Consider the following 25,206-nt stretch of genomic DNA (forward strand, 5'->3'; position numbering starts at 1 on the left):
GGGTCCCTCAAGAACAAGGTTGTAAATCACTAATCTAGACCACTTTAAGGGCATTACATTGGCTCCCTGTGTCTTTTAGGATCAATTTTACTTGTTTTTTTTTTAATGATTATTATAAGTCTTAGTCATCTGATATCTTCTCATCTAACTGATTTACTTTCATCTTATGAACCACCATGAACCCTCAGTCCTCCTTTTAGTCATCCTCACCATAAATACAAAAACCTACAGAGGCTGCTTTCCAGCAATTTGGAGACCTGAGAGAACCTTAATTAAGGTCCCCCTTTCACCAGTAGGATTTTATAATTTACTCATTATTTATCTTTCATATTGCTGGGGGTTGGTTTATGGACAGGTATCACTGTTTTTAGTTTGTTTTTACCCTGTAAAGCCCTTTCAGCTGCATTTTATTATATCAAAACTGCAAAATAGATTGATTTATTAATCCAACTCAACATAAAGAATTAAAGACAAAGGCATATTTCTGGCACATGTAAAAAAAAAACAAAACTTGAGGATACTGAGAAAACCACACAGAAAAGAATCAAATCATGAATAATCTCAATGTGAGGCAGGAGTGCTAACCACTTTGTATGCCACTGTTGTTCAATCATTCAAAGCCAAGTAATGATGCAAAGTACATTAAACTTTTAAAAAAGCCCATTAATAAAGAGAAAAAAATGCACACACAAAAAAAGAAATAGTGAACACAGTTCCTTTCAAATAAACACATTAAACAGTACAGATGTTAATCTGTACTATGTGAATGAAATAGAGCTGTGGTGTATTGCTTTATTTCTGATTTAAAGACCAAAAAGAGAGCTTGTTAAATTTATATTCACAAGAGCAAGATCTCAACAAATAAAATTAGATTCATGAGAAATAAAGCATCAATTTTGGCAGAATAACATAAAATTTGTCAAAGTTAATGTCTTTCCATAGTAAATTCACAAGACTGTGGGAATAGTTCACATTAATATCCTGTTTAATTTTGGAAGCAGATCTTCTCTCTGTGGGATAAATAATGTTTTCTCCCTCTCCCTCCACGCCGGAGCTTCATGATGCGCTGATTGGATTCAGGTGCGTTGGAGCGGGAAGGAGAAAGTTCAGAAACTGCCACCGCGGATTGGACAAAACAGGCATGCTGTGTTTTGGTAACACTGACTCTTTAATACACTATATACTCACTTGCATTGCAAAAGATTGATTTAGTATGAGTGGTAGCTGCTGAATTTCATGAAAGAGCAATTACGCATCAAATTTACGCGTACAGCTGTGAGGAGAGTAACATTGCAAAGATTTGTCTCTGCGGGATTCCTTTCATGCCTGAGAGAAAAAAAAAAACACTTAACGTCTGGTTATGTTACCGGATTCAAAAGTGTCCGGGCAACTTTAAAGAGTGAGTTCAGGTGGTAAATGAGATCGTTTACCTGCCTGTGGCTGCAGTCTGGACGGTGAGGGGAGAGGAGAGGCGGGGGGAGACGCTCGGGCTGATCTGCCCTCTTCCTTCCCACGCAAACCACCGCAGACACACACACACGGCGAAGAAAGGAGGCTTGCCTTCATATTTGACACGACACACACACAGACAAGGTAGAGGTTTTTCATTAGGGGGCGCATTGCGGTGTGTTTTCCGCCCGCTGCGGTCGGTTTCCAGCCTTCTGCCATTCGGTGCCTCCGTGCGTAAAAGCAGAACCACCGCGATGACCTGCGTCCGGAGTTTGTACTATGCCTGGCTGTGATTTACTACTCTGGGTGCGGATTAGCTGATTTACATGGATCATAGAGAAAACCCCTTATTTATACCTGGATTAATGTGTCGGCCATGAGGATACCTGCGCCTGGAGAGGATACGCTTGTTTGAAAGTACAGTGAAGTATCAAATCCTTCACCATACCCGCGTCATTAACCCACAGGTATGTCTCCTTTGGAGTATACTGGGCTCCTGCACCTTCTTGTCATCTTTCTGCAATGGCTTTGAAATAATTATCAATCGTTATAGATTCTCCGTGATACTATCCCACACCATTTTCTTTGTATGGATTGCTGTAATATGTGATACAATATATTCATTTAAGCAATTGTGAAATGATTGGTGAGCTATAATATAGGAATGTGAGGACTGGAAAGGGGTGAAAGGCTGTCCCAAGCTGGCTCTGAGGAAGGGGTGTCAAACATATGGACAGAGGGACATTGCTGCTTCTCCACACAGGCTCACTTTCTGGCAAAGTGAAAGTATTACAGAGACCAATGACTTAATTTTGCAGTAAAAGTAACTGTTTTGGGGAGAGTAGATGTGCAACACCAGACATGTACTGAAACAATGATGCAGCAGTGAAAACTGATTCATTGAGAATTATAAACTTTGAATCCAAACTGTGATGATGGATTGGAGAAAACATTGTGAAAGCAGCACAAATAAGGTTTCCTTTTGGAAAAATAGGCACTTTCTTACTTTAATGTGAATTGAGAGGTTGGCAGAGAGAAACAGAGATCTTCCAGCGGTTTTTGGGATTCAAAAACAGGGTGAAGGTAAGTTATCATTTCAAACGTTTGGTGCAACAAAAGGAAAAGAAATACCAAACTGACAACATGGCTTTTGAACATGTTGCTCCTTGTATTTTGCACCAACAACCTGTTAAATGGAGGTAATGCTGATGTGTTTTTCTTTCAAAAATATAAAAGTGCCTGATTTAGATGGTTAAATACAACATTTTTCATAATGAACTTAACAAATTGGATTATAAGCATCTCTTGAACTTCAGTGAGGATCAGTTTTTCAGAATGGTTGGGGGCCTAAAAGGAACTCAAGAGGTCAAGTCACATGGTCAAGTGAGCAGAGGCCTTTTTTTAGGTCAGGATATCAAAATCTGTTTTTAAAACACCTAAGGTCCAGTGACCGATAAAATTAAGGAATTTCTTTACCCATTGTTGTCATGCTGCAACTTTTCATAGACCAATAGCCACAGTGACCGATGAGACCATCGGTTTGGTGTTTTCTAATGGAAACTTCTCTTTTTACACCCAAGTGACCAACACTAAGCAGTCAGGAGCTATGCAGGGAGCCTGTCCCTGGGCTGTCAGGTAATGGGAACATTTCTGCCTTCTTTTGTTGTTGCTGTTTGAGTCCTGCCTCTGCTCTGTGTTAGACGGTGTAACTCCCTATGCTGTCCATTCATTAAATTCCTGGTTTAAAGCACTGCCAGTCCAAAGCTGTGGATTTTGTTTCATGTTGCCTGCAGAGTTTCCATGCTGCTGTTGTTGCTTCGGTCGGACCCCTTGGACAGCCAGCAGACATCAGAGCACAGAAAGGTGAGCAGCAGTTGCATGTCAGATAGTGCCTTTAACAGTCTGTTTAAAAATGTGTGATCCGTTTGACGTCTTCACAGTCATGAGTTCAGACATTTCTTTGTTTTTCTTACAATTTTTCTGTATTTACTTAGTCGGCCTAACTGCACCAGCATTGCCTCTCTCCAAGTGTTGCACGCATGGCCGTGTCTTGTCAGCATAGCCAAGTGCCGCACTAAATAAGTGTTCCCATGGGGGGGAACCCAACACGAGTGGTAATCTGTGAACTTGTAGTGTGAGAGAGTGAAAGCTTCTGTTGATGGCCGCAGAACGGAGGGAGCTGATGTCAGCTGTCGGCGCGGCACCTCTTGAACCCTGCAGCCGATGGAGCCACATGGCGGAGACTTGTGGGTGCAGCAGTGAGCGCACGAAGCTGACTGACACGTCGGAAAGCCTGTCAGTTAGTAGGGGGTCAGTGCAAGTCGGCTCCACGTGTTTCCACTGGGACTCCAGCTGTGTGACCTGTTGCCGACCCGGAGACGACAGTGGCGTTGAGTTACAAAAGCTGCAGTAGTAGAAGAGGCGGGGGAGGGACGTCTGAGCTTTCTCTGAATAGCTGCACAGACTGATTGACAGCGGAGGAGCTCCCTGCCAACTCTCCCTACAGCTTCTGTATTCTCTTTCCATCCTCCAGAAGTCAAAGGCAGCTGAGCTTTTACTATGGCCATGTGTTTGCCCAGAGAGGTTGCTGTGAATGGAGACAAAGTGCTCCTTAAAGAGCAGGATTTCCACGCGGCTCCACAAATAAAGCCGGTTTGGCACCGCTCACCCGCTGGCAGCTCCCTCAAAAAGAGAGTGCAATGATCGCTGCTAATACGTCCCTGGCAAGAGTCGCACAGAGGGATAGAGTCAACAGTGAAAAACGCAGGTAGCCAATAGGGGATGGACCTTCCCGCGGACACCCACTAATCAGCTAAATCAAGGCTTTATGAGCGTGAACAGAGGTCTGTTTCATGCACGGCGGTGAGGGGCGGTGGAGCAGGATAGCCATGGTGATGAGATGAGGTCACTGACTTGAGCTTTTTTACGAGGCCATGATCTGCAGAGATTAACGTGTTGCTTTTCGGGGGCCTTCCGTCAGTTATTGGCATTCACATGCCACTGCGCTGTCGGACTTCTTTGCAACTTCGCGGCCATGCTAATCAAGGCTGTTTCGTCTCCCTACAGGTTCCTCAGAGGGCAGAGCCCCCGCAGGAGTTCAGGGCAGAGCATGGAGAGATTCAGGGCTCCTGGGGAACCTGGGGGTCCTGGTCAACCTGCTCCCGGAGTTGTGGAAACGGAGTCCAAGAGCAGACCAGGCCGTGTCTGCCTGTGTACAGTCCAAGGTACCCCTCCAGAGCCGGTGGTGTCCAGCCTGAGCAAGGCCATGTGTTCTCATCCCTGCGGCCAACTGTTCCGCTGCATCGTGACCGAGTCAGATCTTCCAACAGCAGGGTCCGTGGAGACACATGGAGGGACAGGGAGGCCAGGCCTGATGGACGAAGGTACGCTGTAGGCCTGTGTGGAGCTGACCAGGAGATGAGCAGCCACGTAGACATCCAATTGCTGCATGCACAAAACAAATTTTAGCAATTTCTGAAAGTATTTGTTTGAAATTGTGGGTTTAGCTGCCGTATTGTGACATAATAAAGGTATAGGCATGAAAACAACATTAAAGTACATTTAAAAGTGAGACTCGGATGTGGAAACAGGATCCATAGATTGCCAGAATATATTTTAGGGAATATTATCTGATGATGGTTCAGAGCTGGTAGTGGAAGATGATTTATGTTGGATTTGGCACAGTTGAAGTTGTTCTGGCAGCGTCTGGTGCAGTATGATATTCATGGACAAAGACACCAAATTACCATTTTTCTTTTTAATGAACGTGTAACTATCTGGCAATCCCTTTGCCCTGGAGCGTTGCGCTAAATAAATCACCTGTAAAGTTGCCTGCTCGCTCTGAACTGCATACTGTATTATTTTTTGTTTTTGCTTGATGAGAATTGAGAAAAAAATGTTGCTAGTGACTCATGACACCATTATTCCATACGCATTCATTGGCTGAGTTGTCAGATTTGTTTCAAGGTTTTGAAAATGATCACATTCACATTGCCTTTCAGTGAGCAGTGTCCTGCCTGCAGTCATGTGGCTAAGATTAAAATGGCTAAGTGAGTTGTTGATGAGAAAAATGCAAATATAAGATAGCTCTGCACACCTTAGTGTAGCTTAAACATTGTCATTCAGTGGAACGTTGAGCCACACCACATGGGAACTGTAGCATTGCTGCAATGTAACTGTGACCATTTAAAGCCAGAGTAACTTGAAGGCGAGCCATGACCACGTCTTCCTCCTTCCCTCCTTATATTGAGCATAATGCCAAAGTAGCCAAAAAGCTGAGGAAAGTTGCAAACTAAATCTCACTAAGACAATATAAGATGTTTCACACTTTGGTTTTGTTCTTTCTTTTGGTGAGTCAACAGTTTTGAAAGATTATTGGCTAACTTGTGGCCCATCCGTTTCTTCCTTCATACAGACTAATGGAAGCACATTTTTAATTGTCTGACAAATCTATTACACTTCAATAAGACGACCCGTTGCCTTTTCAGCCCTGTTGCTAAGATGGGCAGTCCCACATAGCTGCCATACAGCTGCACTGCATGCGGAGCTGGCCGGTCTAAAAGTGACTCCTCGGAGCCATCGCCGTGGGCCATCTGACTGCCCTCCAGTTCTTTTATGGTTCAAGTCAAAGGCTCGGCTGGTGCTTGGCTGCTTTGTGACCTCCTTCCTGTTGTGCCTGCTCTTAAACAAATAGCACTGACAGCTGAGAACCGAGGAGAAGTGGCGAGTTTGAGTCTAAAGAGATGAATGACCACGGTGGTGCCCAGATTTCTGTTTCTTAGCTCCTACGAAAGCTGCAGGCCGGCTGACGGGCCACAGTGCTTCTCTAGTAATGGAGGAGACAAAGCAGTAATGTGCATCTCGTTTCAGGAGGGCTGCCAAAGCGTTATATTCTTAGAAGAGAATATCAAAGGTAGCATGCTGAGAGCAGTTGTTAATCTCTTCATGTTTGTGTTTTCAGGAGGGTTTCTCATATCATCCCTGGGAGATATGGCTATGGCAGAGCCCCCTATGTTGCCCCTCTGCAGACGGATGCTGGCCGGGTCTCTGAGACGCGTCACCCTCCCAGACAGAGACGCTCTGCTGCTGCCAGTTCCCACCACCCCTCTGCTAGAGGCCACGGTGGCCACAGGTCAAACAGCCTGGACCCCTCCAGCAGCCCCCACCGATACACCAGACCCTATGTGCAACCCAGAAATAACCAAGTCTGGGCCCCCCTGTACCAGCCGTCATCAGCCAGCCAGGCCGAGGTCCAGCCGGAGACGCAATCAGCCAGCGAGACCTCTGACGCTCAGCAGTATCACGAGAGGCCCTACAACCCTCTGCCTTCTTCTTACTGCTCCGGAGAGCACGCTCGCCACAGGATCTGCAACAGTAACGTATGAAAATCTGCTGTTTGGTTTTGGTAGCGATCATTTAGATCTTCCAAATAACTTTGCTTTGTGCCACAGCTCAAACTGTCCTGAGCAAAGAAGAAAATATTAGGAAAAATCTAATCACGTCTTGAAAATGTATTTTTTTCCTTAACATTTGGCACTTATATACTTGAGAGAAATGGGACTATGTGGTTCTCTCACCGCCTTGTGAACGGATTGGCGACCTGTTCAGAGTGTGGATAAAGCATGTATAAGAATTTGATGGACAAATAACAGTTTTGTTATGTAGGGAGAACTTCACTATACAGTCTGAAAAGAGGATACCCATTTGGTGAAACTGTTTGTGAAGGTTCAGTGTAGTTGTGTACTCTGGGATTCAGGTCATTATTTTTCTATTTTAAGCCAGTTATTGATACGCAATCATTAAGTTAGCCAGGGGGTGGAGCCTATCACGGTTCACATTCAACATGCTACCAGTCCAACAAAACGCCAAACACCGAACAAAACGCACACAGGCTGTGTGGATTTTCCCATCTGTTACCTTTTCTGTTGGATTATTATTCTGTTTTGAGCAAAGTTATTTCCACCTCCATGTTATTGAGTGTTTTTGCTTCTTTCTTTTTTTTGACAAAATGTGTTTTCTCTTTATTTTCATTTTGCATTTTGGTTCTTTGTGTCCGATTTAGTTTGACCATAGAGCCACACCTATACTTGAGCTTTAATCCTGCCTTAGAACAAATCTGCTCTTATTTTTGATAGAGATAACTAAAACTATGACTGGATATCTCTTCATGTAATCAGAAATGAGCGCTTGCAGCATTGGCGGTTCGTACTGCCCAGCTAGTCAGAATATTCCTTTATTAATCAAACTCATGAAATCCTCACTTAATATTTATTGTTGCACACCTCGCTTTAAGACATTTTAACCCAGCTATATTATTTATCAATTTTTATTGAAATTTAAATCTTCTGAAATCTGCTGGCGGTTTCAGCACAAATGCTGCTGCAGCCGATGTTTATGTGGATGTGCCAGACGTACAGCCAGCGCCAATGCAGAGTGTTGAGATGAGCTCTGTTAATGTGATCCGACTGAGCCGTGCGATGAAATAAGTTCAAACAATGTCTGGTCCTGTACATCGTCTCACTGGTGTGTGATGACACAGATATTCAAGCAATGTAAAGCAGACCTGAGGCTTGTTTAGACAAAGGATGTATGGAGAGACTTTGCGGAGTTCAGATTTCACCGTTGAGCTGTGATGGATACTGGAATCTGAACCACTGAAAAGACTGAGCTTCAAATCGAGGGAGAGAAACAAAGCTGAGGAGGTTGACTGTAGTGATCAGAGGACATCAGAGTGGTGGCTGCTGTTACTTAATGATCTACCTGTGTGTGCGCTCTGTCTTTGAGGAAAATAAATGCCTGTTTGTATGTTTTGTGATCGACCCCTCAGGCCTGCCCTCCGTCCAGCAGACCCATCAGAGCCGTCCAGTGTTCCTCCTACAACAGCCAACCCTTCATGGGAAGAATTTACGAGTGGGAGCCCTTCAACGAAGGTTTGTAAATGTATACATGTGGAGAATATTTAGACGCTCTGGATATATTATACTGGTTTTGTAGTTGCTTCTCATACATATAAAAACTTTTGAGTTGTTACAAAAGTGGTGATGCTGTGCAGTGACAAATCATTGCATCCATTTTTATTTACATCTTTGCACCTTTCTTTAAAACCTTGTTAATGAGGCCTGAATGAACTGCTCGACCATGAAAACAACTCAGTTAGGTGGTTAACAGTGATTCAAATGGATGGAAAAAGTATCAATAAGAGCTTGGACTTGCTGACTGCTGTAAGTCAATACTTTACAGAGAAATGTGTTTTCTCCCTCAGGGCTGTGAGGATCTGGGACGTGTCATTGACCCTTTGCCAGGTTGTTTAATGCCCTGGTTTACTGTAGATAGGACTTTATGGAAAACCAGAATATCACTCGCTGTGGTCCTGATTTAAAACTTTTTTTTTTTAAATCAAATTGTGTAGTCCTGAAGTACTTTATGGGATTCTTTAGTTGTAAACGTCATCGTGTTGCAGGTGAGTTATGAATCAGGAGCTTGTTATAGTTATCAAGATTCCTGAACTGGACATCATGAAGGCTGAACATCTCAAAGCAGGGAGGCTATATTGCAGTTATGGCTGGAAAATCAAAAGCGGTCGCTCACCCGAAGAGTACAGTACGACACATAGTCAGTCTAGCTCCATATTCGCTGTTTTATGCCTTTTAGCTGCCTGACAGATGACCCACATGTTCTCTAATATATCACTACCGATTTCAGTACGTCAGCCGTCTGTAGCTCCCTGAATGATGTTCATTCATACAAACTCACTCACCTGACACACCGGCAGCGGTCAAAGCACCTGACGATCTGCCAATCGCTCAGTAGTGGTAGCAACAACAGCCTCAGAAATAATCAGGCAGATATGTATTTTGAGCTCGTTGCCTCTGTTCTGACTTCGAATGCAGATGAGAGATTATATAACCACAGGTGAATGTGCGAGGCTGAGAGGCCGGATCATTCGACACCTTTGCTAAACAGCACTTTAACATACTCCGAGACATCTGTTTAACAAATACCTGGCTTCCCAGGCTTGTTGTGTATCCTCAGTAATTGTTAAAACATATGAATGAAATGTGAAGCACGGGATCAGGATTCTCTTTGTCTTTGACATCAATTAGGCTGTTTCAAGAGCATCAGAGACCTTTACTAAAACAGGCTGCAGATGGAGAAAGATTCAACTTGCTACCTTCCAATAAATGTACATTATGTAACTGCTTCTAGCAAAGAAATCCGGCTGCAGTGCTCTGTAGGAATAGATTTTAATGGTGTACAGACAGTGTTGGACGGCAGAAACCAAACACAGTAAGATGGTTCAGCCTTGGGTGTCGGGTAATATCAGTTTTGATCCTTAATGTGTTTTTTTGTTATTAAAGAAATACAACCTTTTTCGGGTTTCTGCTTTCATGGGAAATTAGTGCGGTTCAAATCGGGTCATAATGTGTCTCGCACCGCAGAAAATGTGCCGAGGCTGGAAGCGTAGATAACAATATATGTAATGGAAAGAAATGTTGCTTCCAACATGTCAAGTTTTAATTTGATATTATTGTGCTCATCCTGTCTGTCCTGTCTTTTGCATACCTCCTGTAAATTAGCACTTGATTAGTGCCTTGTGCTGTACAGTATGTGCCATCTTTAGCTGAAACACATTTAGGTTTTGACATTAACACTTGAATTAAAAATCTGTAGTTCAGTTTCTCACTGAAGATGTTAATGAGCTGATAATTAAAGCTTCCACTTCTTTTAGAGTTCAGAGGTTTAGCAGACCTGCAAAAAACTACAACATGAGCAAGTCCTCAGTCTTGCACGTCTGTTGGTTATTCTTTTTGTATCTGATGGAGCAGGCAGGTTTAGTCATTGCCAAATAACATCAGCTATAAATGCTAAACTTTATTACATTGATTCATGCTCCATGCTGTTCCCTGTACAAATCAGCTTTTTAAGATACTGTTTTCCTGTTCATGTTGAAATGTATGACTGGAATGTCTCCTTCAGTTCCTGGGGAGCAGCACTGTGAGCTCCACTGCCGGGCCGTCGGCTTCAGGTTCTACGTGCGACAGTCGGAGCGGGTGATCGACGGGACGCCGTGCGGCCTGAACGACTCGTCTCTCTGCGTGGCGGGGAAATGTGTGGTAGGCCACAAACACATGCACGGTTTTCAATGTTGAGGAAGAAAACGGAAGGGTTCAGTTAATTTTTTAAGATACGTTTAAAGCTGTGAGCTGCTGGAGTGCTGCAGGAATCAGTTCCTGTTTTTGCCCTGGTGGTTCCTTTAAAGATTAAAATATAATTGAACCATGGCATTCTTCAAAAAAAAAAAAAAAAAATTGTTAGGAGGGGAAAAAGGCAAATTTTGCATTCATCCCTTTTCAAATGTGGAGGAAGATGAAGAGTTGCTCTGCTTTGTGTAGGAACTGAAACTTCAACATGGCGGACGTGGCACGTCGACAGAGAGACGGTGTGTTTGGGCAGAGACACATACACACCTGCTCATCTTAGGATGTCCATAATCATTTCAGATGCTCTGAAGCATCTTATCATAGCACTAGAGCTGATCCGAGGTTCATGATGGGGTTTGGATGCCTTTCAAAACAAATCATCATCAAATCATCAACAAATAATCCTGGCATGATAAAAGATGATTTTTATGTTTTTGGCCTGGTAATGTTTTCACTTTAATTAACAGGACTGTTAAATAGAGTGAAAAGCCTCTTCTGGTGTGTGTGGTTTTCACTTTTTATTGCACGGAAGTAGATTTAAATGTGTATTTCAAAGAAAAGACGGCTTTTGTCATCTACTTCTGTAAATTTTTTAATTGTTAGGGAAATAATGTCAGTCACAAAACAATCACTCTTAATAGCTTTGTGTTTGTTGAGACATTGGTAAGCTATTGAGACATTTATATTTTCAGAACCCAGAAAGTGTTGCGTTGCGGTTAGCGGTGATTTAAATGTAGAACATTTCCCTTTTCTTTTGCCATTGTGAAGGAATCTGGTGATGCTTCTGTGACGACTCATGAAAATGGCTGCAGCTGTGGCTTGTTTTCAATGGCAAAATTGCCGTTTTTAGCAGTGCAAAGTATAGAGACCAGTAAATGATACGATAAGGCTGGTATGATGCTCATCACTCCTGATTTATGTGGTTTTCTTCTGGATTTTCAGTTTAACTTTCATCCTGAGTCCATTTTGATGAGAAAAATATTTTACTCTTCAAAAAAAAAAAAAAAAAAAAAAAAAAGAGAAAAACCCTGACTTGTGAGTAAGCTTTCATGCTCGGGTGGCTGCTGGCAGCAGAGGGCAGCACAGCATTAGGAGTCAGGTCTGGGTTTGTGATGTGGAGAAGTGAAGGTCAGCCGGCTGATGCCGTCCGCATACGGGCCTGTGAACGGTCGGCTGCGTGTTTTTTACGTGCTGGATTCACTTTAACGGTCTTTTGATCAGGATTTAACTGGAAGAAACGGAGCTGGTTTCCAGCTGGTGGTGCTGACCTCGCTCTATTAACCCCCGTGTGTTTCCCATGCACTGTAATCCTGCAACAATCTCTGCAACATTAAGATTTAATCAAGACTGAGAGCCCTCTGATCTCTGACTCTGGCCTTGATCACATTTCATCCATTCACACACACGCACACGCGCACACACACACACACACACACACACACACACACACACACACACTGCATTGTGATCCCTCACATGGGTTCATTTGTTTCAGCCTCAGTTAGTCGAAGCTAAACTGTGATTTATGAGTTCAAATAAAGCAGCTATGCAAAATAGTTGCATTTTCCCCCCTCCCCAGGCTCGGATTTTTCTAGAACACTAATGAAATACTTAAAGTTGTGAGCACTTTATTGGAAAGGGGGACATTTTTTTCTCATCTCTTTCCCCGCTGAGATTTTCTCAGCTGGTCCTGCCATTTACACAGAACATCCCTCCAGCTACAAGCCAGCATACAATGCAAAAACATCTGGATAATTGAATTTAATCATGATCGCTGTCATGATTGGAATTGAGCATTATTGTGGGAATTTATAAATGTTTGCAGCAGTTGGCCCCCGCGGGTTTTTATCTCCCCTGGAGGAGGCAAGAGGATCCTGCAGATACACCACATATGGTATAGACATGACGCTCAAAGCAAGACATGTGGGTAGAAGTATATTGATAAAGTGGAAAAAAAAAAAAGACCCTAGCAGGAAGAGGCGGGGTAGTTTGAAGGAGGGCGCAGCACAGCCATTCATCAGTAGCAAAAAACGGGAACCAGAGGAAGAAAGAGGACTTGCCTGCTCCGAGGAGCTGTTTGAAGTGTCAGTCATGTCCGGTGCCTGTCTGGGTCAGCTGACGGTCAGCTGCTTCGCTGGACTCTGCTTGAATTAACATGGCACTTCGCAGCATCAGAAGCCTCTCTGCGACAGACCACGAGGTTTTAAAAGAAATTAAATATGCTCATTAATGTCTTTACTTCACAGCTTCATCAGAGAAGCAGGCCTGGAGGTCTTCATCCTACTGGAGTTATGAGCCTCAAACTACAATTTTTCTCAGTTTTTTCCTCTATTGGGTTTTTACCGGTGCGTGGGTGGGTTTGTTCATGGAAACTGCCAATTTGCATAATCACAATTTTTCCAACTTGTCCAGAAGTGTTCATTCACAGAAAAGGCATCATGAAGGGGGAAAATGCTCTGTAAATAATTTCTAGCCTGTCGGTCAGTGTTGAAGCTCAGGAGGATGCTGGAACCACAGAGGTGGTAAATCCAGCCCGTCGTAGGGGAAGTTTCATCCCATCATGCTCTGTGGGCTACACACACCGAAGTGTTATCTAAAACATTAATAATACAGGTAAATAACATCGGGTTGTATGAAGAAGCATATCATTTACCATTCAAATAGATTTGAACCACTTTTGTTGTAAAACCCAGTAAAAATCACGTGTTTGAGTTTGAAGTATTAAACACCTTTTTAATGGAAAATGGCACACATGTGGATAATAGACTGATGGCAGAGGACACCTATGTCAGGTCAGCAGCAGTTGTTTGTGCCCCAATCTGAATTTTGAAAAACAATGGATAATTGCAAATAAATGACTGGATCTCGCTAATCATACAGCATTAAAACCAGTCTGTTGGTGTGAGTGTTCTTCAGACTTGAATTCACAGAAATGCTTGATATTCCTCATCTCGATAAGGAATCCTGCTCACGTCAGCGTTTGACCGAAGGCTGCCTGGAGGTTGATCGCTGCGCTTCAAACTGCGTTCACACTCGGCAGGTTTGGTTCAAACTGTGTTTGCTCTGCTACTGCAGTTCATGTCTGGAAGCGTTCACCAGGGTTCACCAGATGTCCGAGAACATCCCAGCAGACGTGACACAAGTGTCCTTGGTTCAATTGGTGCATCCAACAGAAACGGCTGCTCCTGTTTTAAGCTCTATATACAGCACATTATATCTAAGGAAGATGTACACCAGCAGTTAAAATGAAGGCCTTTCAGAAATAGTTTAGATATTAAGGTTTACACAGTAGAACTCAACTTAAAACATAATTGAATGGAGAACTTACAGCTTCGTCAGTGGTTAACCATCAGGCTTCTGGGGCAGTCGGCTACTGCACGGTTTGGATGTGGCCCTCGTGGTTTAATGTCGGTTCAGTCTCCTCTGCTTGGTCGATGACACTCTCGTATCTGGAGTGATGGCAGTATCACTCAGTCTGGGTGTGAGCATGCTGGCAGGAAATTGGAGCCGTTTGAGTCAATGTTACAACTGCGTCTCGCTTTACAAGCACGTACCAGATTGTGTTTTACAACATGTTTCATAACATGTTACTAAATGTGAAAGACTCTGTGTGTGTGTGTGTGTGTGTGTGTGTGTGTGTGTGTGTGTGTGTGTGTGTGTGTGTGTGTGTGTGTGTGTGTGTGTGTGTGTGTGTGTGTGTGTGTGTGTGTGTGTGTGTGTGTGTGTGTGTGTGTGTGTGTGTGTGTGTGTGTGTGTGTGTGTCTTGTTCACCTTTGTGACGTGTGCAGCTGCACTTTATTGGGTTGACATGACAGACTGTACATAAGCTCTAAGCGGTGTATTTTCCCAGTCAAGTAAAAACAATTACTTCGGCTAGACCGAAAATGCAAGCTTTGAAAGAAATATTCAGTGCAACAAAGGAGAAAAATATATCTTAATATTGAGGTAGTTGTATAGTTTTCCTGTATAAGTCCACAAAATATGGATCTATATTACTTAGATTTTGCGAGACTCAGGCATCAGTTGCTATCTTCTAGTCTTTAAAGCCTGCTGGTAGCGTGGTGATGTTCACTGTTTGATTTGGTCTGTGGATAAAAAGCCATGTTTCTTATTTTGATTGCACAGTATACTTTTTTTTCCTGTCTATGGAAAAAAATATGACTTCAGTTCATACAGTCATTCTATAGAGAACATCAAGAAAGATGATTTCAAATGCAGGAAATGTACGTTACACACATAAACCTGGGGTGAGTGAATACAGAGGGTCCTTTGGAACTTCCAATAGTGGCTGAAATCATGAATGACTGAATACAGAAAGTCCAGAAACTTGGATGAAAAACCTATTTTGTGTTTCACTTCCTTTGTTGTGAACGTTCAGCAGAGATTTTGTTTGATCAAATGTAAAAACATTTTGATTCAAATTTTAACTCGTGTATGTCTGTAAACTGGCTTTATATAGGAAGTCTTCTGACTTTGACCGTTAAGTTTATTCTTTTAAATATAGTGTCAGGACGAGCGTCACCCCAGGCATTTTTTGATTGTGTTTTGCAGAGTTGGGGAGATTGTTCATATTTTTTAAACCATTAAGTTCTTTAAGGACTTATAGAAATATGTAGACTCCCATAAACAGAACGAGATCAATGCACTTCTGAGTCATTTGAACTAATTTCAACCTTGACAGTCCGTCTCGGTTTTAATGTTCATAATACGTCAGTTTTTAAAAAGACTTGGATATTCTACTAGTCATGGTTCTGCTGTTCAATTCGACGTGTTTCATCCCTATTTTCACATGATCAGTTCATTTTGTGCTGTTAGTGCCTGAGCTTTCAGCCTGCTCTCATTTTTACAGTTGAAGTTGTGTTTTTGACAGTTCCTACTGCGAGTCCTGTGCTTTCATCTAAATGTAAACTGTTAGCTAAGCAGCTGGGTATTTTCTGGAATTTAAAACTGGAATGTAAAAACCACTGTTGGGAGACACAGTTTTGAATTATTCATCAGTCTCTTATTTACTGTATCTCCCTCCTATAAACAGCTCCTGAGGCGCTGAGAAGTGTGGCAGGAATACTCCAACCTGGAGCTGTCCCAGGTTCTCTTGATGTGTGTGATTTACATCCGACACCGATGTCTCACCAATTATTCAGGCCTTTGCAATCAAACAGGTCCGAGCCTGTCTTTACATCTCCCTGGTACTGTCGTATATATATTCCCAGAAGCTCAAAACACGAGCAGCTGCTCGTATGAGGGGAAGAAACTTGTATTATGAATTCTAGAAGTCTCAAATATGATCAAAGCTTCAAAGGACTTGTACTTTTTTTAAGTTAAATTTGAAGTTCCCAAAAGCCTTCTGGATGTATGTTTTCTGTGTTGGATGCTGAGTCCACTCCTGTGCGAGTTATGGACCTTTCTTGAGTTGTACCACTATTTTTTTTTATTTTTTTTTTAACAGCGTTTGGGAAGTCTAAATTACATTAACCACAGGAGGGAAGAATGATAACTTTAAGAATGTGAATTGGAACACTTGTGACCATCTGTTCAAAATTTCAGGACGTTACTTGAAGGCAATCTGGAAAAATCATCTATATTCCATTCCTTTCTGCACAGAGACGCAAAACTGTTGATTGATCAGAAAAGACAGGATGTTCATACCATTTCATTCTATGTTGTTCAAAACAAATTCAGTGCTGACCCTCCTGACAGTTTTCAGGATGTAAGTGATGAATTTTTTGACTGCTTTGTATTTTGTTGATTCTGTTCTCTGTTGGGTCCATTTCCTGTTTGAAAGGTGACAGCACTGAGCACATCAGACGGTTCCGGTGGAGGAGTGACGGGGTCTGAAAGACGGGAGCTTCAGAGACACTGAAGCTCCCTTTAATGTGGCTCATCATGTGAGAAGAACCCCGAGATAAAGATCCCTTTATGGTGGCAACGCCATTCAGCTGTGACCTCTCTCCACCCCTTTAATTCTAAGGAATTGCATCTGAGAAGTGTGTGTGTGTGTGTGTGTGTGTGTGTGTTTTGAAAGGGCGATCGCTGACCACACACTTCTCTGGTGGTGGTGGTGGATCCAGCTGAGGGTAAAAACCAATCCGTTAGAAAATCACATAGCTGCTGGTGAGTTTGTCTTCTGCCCCGCCGCTGAGCGCAGTGTGGTGCAGGCCGTGATGAAATAACAGGAAATCCCTGTTATGATGGCTGGAGCTTGGATCTCGCTGATCTGTGTGGAAGAGAAATGAGCCAGATCTTGCAGGAGCCTTGGAAATGTTTTAATTCAGACTGCGGGATTAATCAGCGCTGATAAGCGCCGTAACATTTCCCTGACAGCCCTCACTGCGGACTGCGACTCATTATTCTGTCCTAATGAAGATGACAGGTTGAATGATGGCGGGTCCGACCTGATGCATGGCTGAGGTTCTCCGCCGCAGCCTTCCTCCTGTGACTGGCATGCTTCCCAGCACCCAGAGCGCCGCTCAGGCCCAAACTCATCAAACAGCAGCCGAGGCCACTCCTCGCTTCTCCCGTCTGACAGCTGCATCTGTTTTATGCATTCCCCGCTGTGGCGGACGGGCAGACTTGTTAAAAGGGGGATGAGTGCTCTGATATACAGCCTGCCTGGCACAGACCGGTAGAGATACCTTAATCCCATCTCTGTCACGACAAGCCCCAGCTGCACCTCACAGGGTGTTCCCCGTCATTACCCGCCGCAGATGGCTGTGGGCTCACGTCGGCAGAGCTCCTCTTCGGTCGGCGGGCTTTACAGTAACAGATATGCGTGTTTCCTCAAGAGAGATGTCTTTATAGTCAGTCTCTCGAATAAACAGACCTGAAACTTTATCTCGTCCTCAAGACATTTCTCCTCCTGTGGAATTTTAAGTCAAAGTAGATGCAAGGCTTCACTATGTGGCCAAAATCTGGTTTAGAGAAGCGCTTTTTGCACAATGCCAAGCTGATGCCCGAATGGAGACGTTAACCCGCGCCGCTCTTCGTTCTTCCCGGGGCAGGAGGTCGGGTTCAGAGGAGGACTGAACCGAGCAAAGACACACTTGCTGGGGCACTTGTCACCTGTCGGGGGGGCTTGGGTATAGGAATTCCAGTCAGACGACTGTTCAGACAAATGGATGTGAGGTTTTGAAGGAGATGACAGATTGATGGCTTCGTTTGGCCTGGGCTTCCTGGACCCTGATGGGCCATACTCCCCCCCCCCCCCCCCCCCCCCCCCCCCAGCTCCTGGTGGCCCATGTCAGCCTCTGCTGGCTCTGCATGACCTGCACACCTCCAGCAGACTCCTGCGCTCCGGGTTCCACTTGTTCTGCTCCCCCACACCTCTGCTGCAGCTCATAAAGCCTTCAAGAGGCCGGGGAGGGGTTAACCCTGTGCACAGAGCCTGTTTTAAGATATGAGCGAGCAAAGTGCTTTTTGGGGTGAAACGGTTGATGCCCTTCTCCCAATGTGGCTGTTTCTGTTCACTCAGGTTTCTTTTCTTTTTTTATGAATGACAGCTGCGTCTTCACTAGGCTAAGTTCAATGCAGTCATTTCTCAGTGTCGTTTTGGACGGTGCTTCACAATTCTGCTCCAACACTCTGGACTCTTCAGTTATTTGAGAAAATATGAGACAACGCAATTCAGTAATGATGGCCTGTGCAAAATAAAACAAGACTTGCACTAACATCCATAGCAGTAAAGTCACAGATCAAAACTCTCTGTGCATCCTGGATTTGAAACCCGACTCTTAACAATTGTGGAGATGCAGTAACGGAGGCAGTGTTGATTTTTGTTGACCTGTGGAAGCGGATCTGTACCTCAACCTGCTTAAATCTAGCAGTTAGTGGAAGACCTTTTCTATGCATTGGAGAAATGTACCTTACTGAAGTAATAACAGCTTTGCCTTGTCTTTTAGTGTACTTAAATCTAAATTTAAATGATAAAACCTTTAGTTTAACAGATTCTACAATTGTAGACAGTACAGAAGGATTTACCAGACATTTCAGATATGAGGAATCTAAACCAAATAGAGCATACACATCTCCTTGATGAAATGTAAAACACGAGTGTTTCAGCACCTGTCCTTATTTATTCTATTTTTTAAGCTCACATTGACACAAACATCCAGAGTGACTCATACTCTCTATATTGTTTTTGGTGCTTTTCATGACACTTTTTAGTACAGAGTGAAGTGCGGACTTAAATAAAAAAGGGGAACATAATGATGATGCCTTTTCCATAAAATGTAACGTATATTAAAGGCATTTCAGTAAACCTCAGCTGTGCTTTGTGTTGTAACTTTAGAGAGCGGTCTGTATTTTAGCACACAGAAATGTGATTGTAAAGATCAGGAAGTCATGGTCACTGACTGCTTCATTGTCTGGGTTATATTAGGCGCCCCACACACAACTGCAAGACCACCGGAAGAGCAGGAGTGTTTGAACTTCCACTTCCTAATCGTATTCTGGCGGCTCAGCCAAACAACAGCTGAACCGGCACCATCCAATGATGCCGTCAGCAGAAATGTATAAAAAGTCTCTGCACAGACAGTTCCGCGCACTGTTCCTCTTAAAATATCTTCCCTACGTGATGCACAGATGTAAGAAGCTTCCAGCAAAGCATTCCAAAAAAGGAAACATTCAAGGTTGGACTGCTTAAAGGTCAGTCTCCTTGAATACTACACGGACTCATCTGTATTACTACACTGATACACATGTGACTCTTTTTAGCTCTGCTTCTGCTGGATCCAGTGAAATGTAGACCTCTAATTGGGTTTTAATTGTGAAAGTCTATCTCAATTGTCGTATCAAAGGGATTATGAGTCGGCGTGTAATCCGAGATACAGACTGAGATACAGACGCCGCTTGTGTGGGATTGATGGGAAGATCATAGATTTCAGTGGAGACGAGCAGGTGTGTAACGTACAACAGGCCTTGGCTTTGTGTTTTGGTTTGAGGAGTCCCCTGTACAGATTCGGGAGGGTCTACCAGACAGACACCGGTCTCCCCCAGAACGGACGGCCGTCGACGGAGATACTCTGCTGTCTGGGTGGCTGTCGATTGAAAAGACAGTTGAGCTCATTTTAGGCCTCATCAGTTCGTTTGGAATGCGGTGTGCGGCTCTCGATGTGTGGTCAGCTCATGCATCAGGAGTAAGAATGAGCGGAGGAGGGGTTCATCTTAGAGGCAGATAGGAAACATGGCGCAGGCGATGTTTTATCTTGAGACTGTAAGTCATACAATATTTGTCATCAGTTGTAAAATTCCCTTTGTGAATGAACTTTTCTATTTCTAATGAGTGTGTGTGAGTGAGACAAGTAGGTCAGCCATTTCCTGCTGCTCAGGGTCGAACCCTGTTGTAAATCAGACTGTTATCTGGTTGAACGTAATGGCTGTATTAGCAAAACAGCTCCAGCAGGTGTATAAAGCCATTAAACACTAAAAGCACTACTTATCATGGGTTTATATTTTAGCACACAGCTGAAATATATTTGGATGACGGTTAAAGGAGCATTGACCTGTCAGATAGCGGAAAAACAAAGTTATAATGAAAGCTGTTAATGAATCTTTCAGGCCTTAAAAGTGGGTTTATTGTTGAAACTTCCAAGTTGTTATAGTCTTTGAAATGTTCCTTTCACATTAGTTTTTCTTCTCTCCTCGGTGGCATGACTTGGATCACGACTTCTTAATGTGGGGAAACATGTCTGGTGTGTTTGTGGCAAGCATTTTACGTTTGACGGGCTGCGTGATATGAGTTGATGCCTTTGTGTTTGGGGATTTGTATTTCCAAATTTGTGCTCTGTCTCTTCTTGGGCCAAACTTTAACCAGAAGCATCTTGTTTTTGTTTTTTTTTAAATCACATGTGTATTTGCTCTTTCAATGAACAGCATCTCAGAAGCAGACCAGTTGTTGACTTTATTTTTTCCTTTACTTAATTTCTGTACTTGTGATGTTTGTTTCCACCAGGAAAAATGTAAAAAAAAAAAAAAAAAAAAAAAAAGTTAACAGAATTTAGCCAATCCATATGTTGACATGCAGAACATGAACACCATGTGATATGAACTTTTGCATATGCATATAGATATGCATATTTGATATTGTGATATTATTTGGTATGCTGTGCAGATTAAATAGATGGACTAGAACACATAACACACATCTGCTGCTTTTATTCAAACAAAGTGTTTATCTATTCCGGGCTGGTTTCTCTACAGTATAAATGTGCAATACTAATTTTGACTTCACCAGTGAATGTTAATACAGGAGCTTATCATTTCTGTTTTGCAACAAGCCTTCCTGGAAAAAGCTTTTATACTCGTCAATTCTACAAAAAAAAAAATTCAAGACCCTGGACATTTTGTTATGTTTTGTTATGATGTAATTTTATCCAAAACACTTCACTTGAATTAATTCAGGTTCATGTTATTTGTAAATGAATGCGTTTGTATTTTATTGCATTACATAAAAATTAAAGTTTTTATTTTGTAAGATGGGGAAAATTCATAAGTCAGTCAAAAAGACAACCCTACCAAACCTGTGAAAAGTATATCCAATATACTTATTCCCTTCATAAAACTTTGTAGCAGGAATCTTGTTTACTGTTGACTCTATTAAAATGTGAGGGGCATCGGTTGTTTTTAAGTAGGCTGCCATACTGACACATCACTTAAGATTTAAGATTGAAATTAACCACTACATCCATCTAGAACATTTTGTCACTCTATTTAGCACTGCATTATATTTGTCATGTTACTGTCATGCTGTATGCATGGATGCTACCTAACTTAGACGACAGTAAATATCCAGTATGAGCCTGAAGCAGTGGAAAATAATGAACGAGCGCCATTCAGGGCCATGAAGGTGGATCCAGACAGATTGTGTGGACTGACTGACCTCCGCTACCTGAGGCTGAAATGTTCAGCAGCACCATGTGTGCTGATGTGAGGTGCTTCGTGACTATTTCACTGTCGTACTAGTGGAGTCTATTGATCTTCAGATGAACCACAACCTGAAAGGGCTCCCTTGCATCACGCCTTGCCGCTCCCTGCCTCCATCCCCTCTCAGCCTGCTTTCTTCATTAAGCCATCTCCTCCGCAGCGCTCCTGCCTTCTTTAGTCAAACCCATTGCTTGAAGGGAACAATCATGGGACCTCCATGCTTGGCCCTGCTGACTAATATGTATCCCAGATAACAAAAAAAAAAAAAAATTCTTGCGTTTTCACTTCATAGTTTCTTCTTTTTTAGGTAACTTTGATCAAGTCAGTGGGAAATGTGAAGGTTTACACAAGCTGGATAAGAATGAGGAATTTTGATTGTGAGTGAAGACTGTCCTCCATGCAGCTGCTGTCAGGCAGACCCCGATTGTGTGCGGTTTCATTGAGCCCACCTGCTGCAGGGTCCACCTCTGGCGTGTGTGGGCTGCAGAGAAGAGCGTTTCTCCTGGACTGACCTGCTTAAAGACGGAAAAAAAGACCTTGGGGTGCACTAGGAGAGTCGGCCTGGCCCAACCCGACCTCTGAGTGCTATGAGATGTGTATACATGAGAGCGGGTGACGACGTGTGCTCGGTCATCATGAGCGATGAGCCAGTTTCCTCCTGCTTGCTGCAGCTGTGTTTCACAGGACAGATTGTTGTGCGTGCAGCTCACACTGCTTCATAGGGTGTGTGCTCGTGTTTCTGCTGCGGTTGCAGGTGTGCAGTTACTCGTTTCTCTGGGCTCTCCTTTGCACCCAGTGCTTTTGCTTGCTCAGGAAAATGGTTCCCACAGGATCCAGGGAAATGCCAGGGTGGGAGTGTAACTTACTGAGTATTTTTCTCAGTGTGTTTGGCTCAGCTAATAACATGTGAAGCGCACAAATAAGTCTGAGGTCCGATGCTTGATGGCATCTCATGATTTTACTTTGGACAAAGGTGAAGGGAGTCTCCTCATCAAAATGAGCATCTTTCTACAGACTTCTGCCCTCTTTGACAAGTTGCAGTGTGGATCCCTCCAGGCACGACAAAACACAAGTGGTCTTCGAACTGATTTAATGAAGTTTGACGAACTCCATTACAACCGTGAAAACTAGAAGCAAACAATACAATTGGCATTTCAACTCGCCGTATACAAACAGATCACAAACAAAAACAATACAATAAAATACCTCGTTGGCTGCATGCCTACAACGAAGGGATATCATCACCGGATCCTGCTTCGTGTTTCTTGACGGAAAACGTAATCCTTTTGAGCCAAATGGCGAGGTAATTCAACACCGTGTCGCCGCCAACAGAGAAACAGCAGTCCAAACCGGAAGTGAACAGCACTTACGTCACCCTTATAACCCGAAACCGAGACATGCAGCACACAATAATCACTTTACAATTAAAACATATTTCTAATAACCCTCCAATAAATATGAAATTGCAAATATAAGCAACAATTATAAATAACTATGGACACTAAAAAATGATGCATTTACATGCAGGCTTAAGAAGAAAAGATCAATAAAGGAAACACTTAAGTTTAGGTTCTATAGATCAGGGGTGTCAAACACATTTTACTTCAGGAGCCGCATAAAGTCCAATTTGAATTAGTCATATCACCTTTAAATTTAATGTTTAAAGTTTGTTGTGGTTGTTGCTGTGTCGTGGAGTATATACATGAATTGATATGTCTATTTTCACCAAACCAAACAATTACTATGGAAAAGGGCTTCAGTCTCAACATGAAGCCCATTTTAATGAAACTTTGTGTCTTGAAATGCAGTGAAATACCCTACAAACTTCCCAATGATAATTGATGTAACTCTCTAACAGCAGCATCACTGATGTCTCAGCTCGGGTCCGTGTTGTCGAGTCCGCTACTCTCAAGAAATATGTTTGAAAATCAATGTTTTCTTTCAGATTTTTCTAATTTTCTTGGTGTTTAGATGGGCCGGTTTTGACCCACGGGCCTGATGTTTGACATCACCGGTATTGATAAATGCGTTGTGCTGCATTTGTATGAATGCAGTTATAGTATAGTTCTGATATTGTAACATCGTAAAACTGAGCAAGTTGTAAACCTTTCATCATTTTACAAATTGAATCCACATCTCTGATTCAGAGCAGAATCTTCAAAAAGTCTTCTTTGGGAAAACGAGCGGCCTGCTGAGTAGGTAGTAAATTTTAAACATTAAATAGTTTTTTTCATCTGCTGAGATCTGCTGTGTTCTGAGCAGAGAAGAAAGTCCAATTTAAAAAGAACTTTGGGGACATTGTGCTGGTTTTGCAGGTTCATTAGAACAGAACAGTCTAAACATGAAGTGAAACGATCAACTCATAATGTTCAAACTTTAATCAACCCAATCGTAGTGTGAAAAACTTTGCACCGCACATCTCTGCCAGTACTTTTACTCATATCTCCCACATAATGCATTTAGTCAAGTGCATTGCTGAAGTTACAGTTTTTTTTGGGAGAACTATAGATCACAGTAGATTGTAATGTTTCAAGGAAGACTCTAACTCAAACCAGATATCGATTTTATAGCAGCGTGTTGCTTTAGTTTTTGTTTGGACTGCAGCAGTGAGAATTTTCTGTGTGTGCAAATTATAACATGATCCAGCTGAATGCTTCATCACTGATAAAGTTACGCTATTGATGAGCCAAGTGCTACAACTTAATGCATCTGTTTCATATTTATAAAACATTTTCGATTCGGATTGAATCCCTGTTCAGTCTTATTCTGTGATTTTCCACGAACAACTATCGAGTGTCTTAAAAAGAAAAACATTTGCAATGCTGTCCTCCTTGTTTAAGGCCTGTGTTCAGTCTCGCCCTTGAGAGCGAGGGCTCGAATCCCAGTTTTGGCAGGAAGATGCCCGGAAGCTTCAGTGACCTGTTAAAGGGGACAGCTGAATAGACTTTTATTTTCCAGGCCTGTGTTCGTGAAGCAGGTCCAGCCGCAGTGTCCCCAACATACTCTGCATTTCTTCAAAATATAATGAAAAAGCCAGCTGTCAGATATGGGGATGAAGAGTGTACTCTTTATATCACTCTGTCCCGGGAAATTGGGATTAAATGTTGCGTAAATAATAGAAAAAGCCATATGATGAGTCAGTTCTCTCTGGCAGCAGCAGTTCTGCTTTGAATTTTGGGTAAAAGAATCCTATTGATTGTGACCAGAAAAATGTTTTTCATATGGAAATATTTCCCGCATATTTTATGGCCCTAGAAACAAGGCTGAAGGTGCTCATCTGCTTATTCAGGACAGCTTCTTGGCGTTGAGTTGGCAGAATTTGAACAGTGAATGCTCGTGAATTTGTTTTATCTCAGCAATAATTCAGTTCTGACTCAAGTTTTTGTCACTTTGTCACACTTCCTCTGTGATTTCCAGTCTGCAGTAGCTGCAGCACTCCCCTCTCTCCCTCCGATTCATTTTCTACCCCTTACTCTAAAAAAACTCGGTTCTCCCCCCATCCTCCCCCAACTGCACCTCCCCCAGCTCAGTTTACAAGGAGCGCTCATAGAGATCAGTCCTGGAGTGAGAGGCTTCTATTTGGCATTCTCAGAGCTGCAGAGGCTGCAGAGAGTGGGCTGCCTCCGGACCCCTTACATTT

At 42.8% G+C, this 25,206-nt stretch overlaps 1 protein-coding gene across 1 annotated transcript in view; it reads left to right on the top strand.

The window, feature by feature from the left end:
• Window positions 1-1,660: 1,660 nt before the first annotated feature.
• thsd4 (thrombospondin type 1 domain containing 4) overlaps window positions 1,661-25,206 on the top strand; it is a 48,168-nt gene continuing 24,622 nt past the window's right edge. Inside the window, exons 1-7 of the mRNA XM_030089441.1 lie at window positions 1,661-1,916; window positions 3,030-3,084; window positions 3,243-3,312; window positions 4,516-4,832; window positions 6,410-6,827; window positions 8,276-8,378; window positions 10,426-10,562. Coding sequence (XP_029945301.1) covers window positions 3,056-3,084; window positions 3,243-3,312; window positions 4,516-4,832; window positions 6,410-6,827; window positions 8,276-8,378; window positions 10,426-10,562 — 1,074 coding nt within the window. The 5' untranslated portion in view covers window positions 1,661-1,916; window positions 3,030-3,055. The remainder of the gene's footprint in view (window positions 1,917-3,029; window positions 3,085-3,242; window positions 3,313-4,515; window positions 4,833-6,409; window positions 6,828-8,275; window positions 8,379-10,425; window positions 10,563-25,206) is intronic.

The sequence above is a fragment of the Salarias fasciatus genome, chromosome 1 (genome assembly GCF_902148845.1).
Source record: "Salarias fasciatus chromosome 1, fSalaFa1.1, whole genome shotgun sequence".
In the NCBI taxonomy this organism is placed as follows: Eukaryota; Metazoa; Chordata; class Actinopteri; order Blenniiformes; family Blenniidae; genus Salarias; species Salarias fasciatus.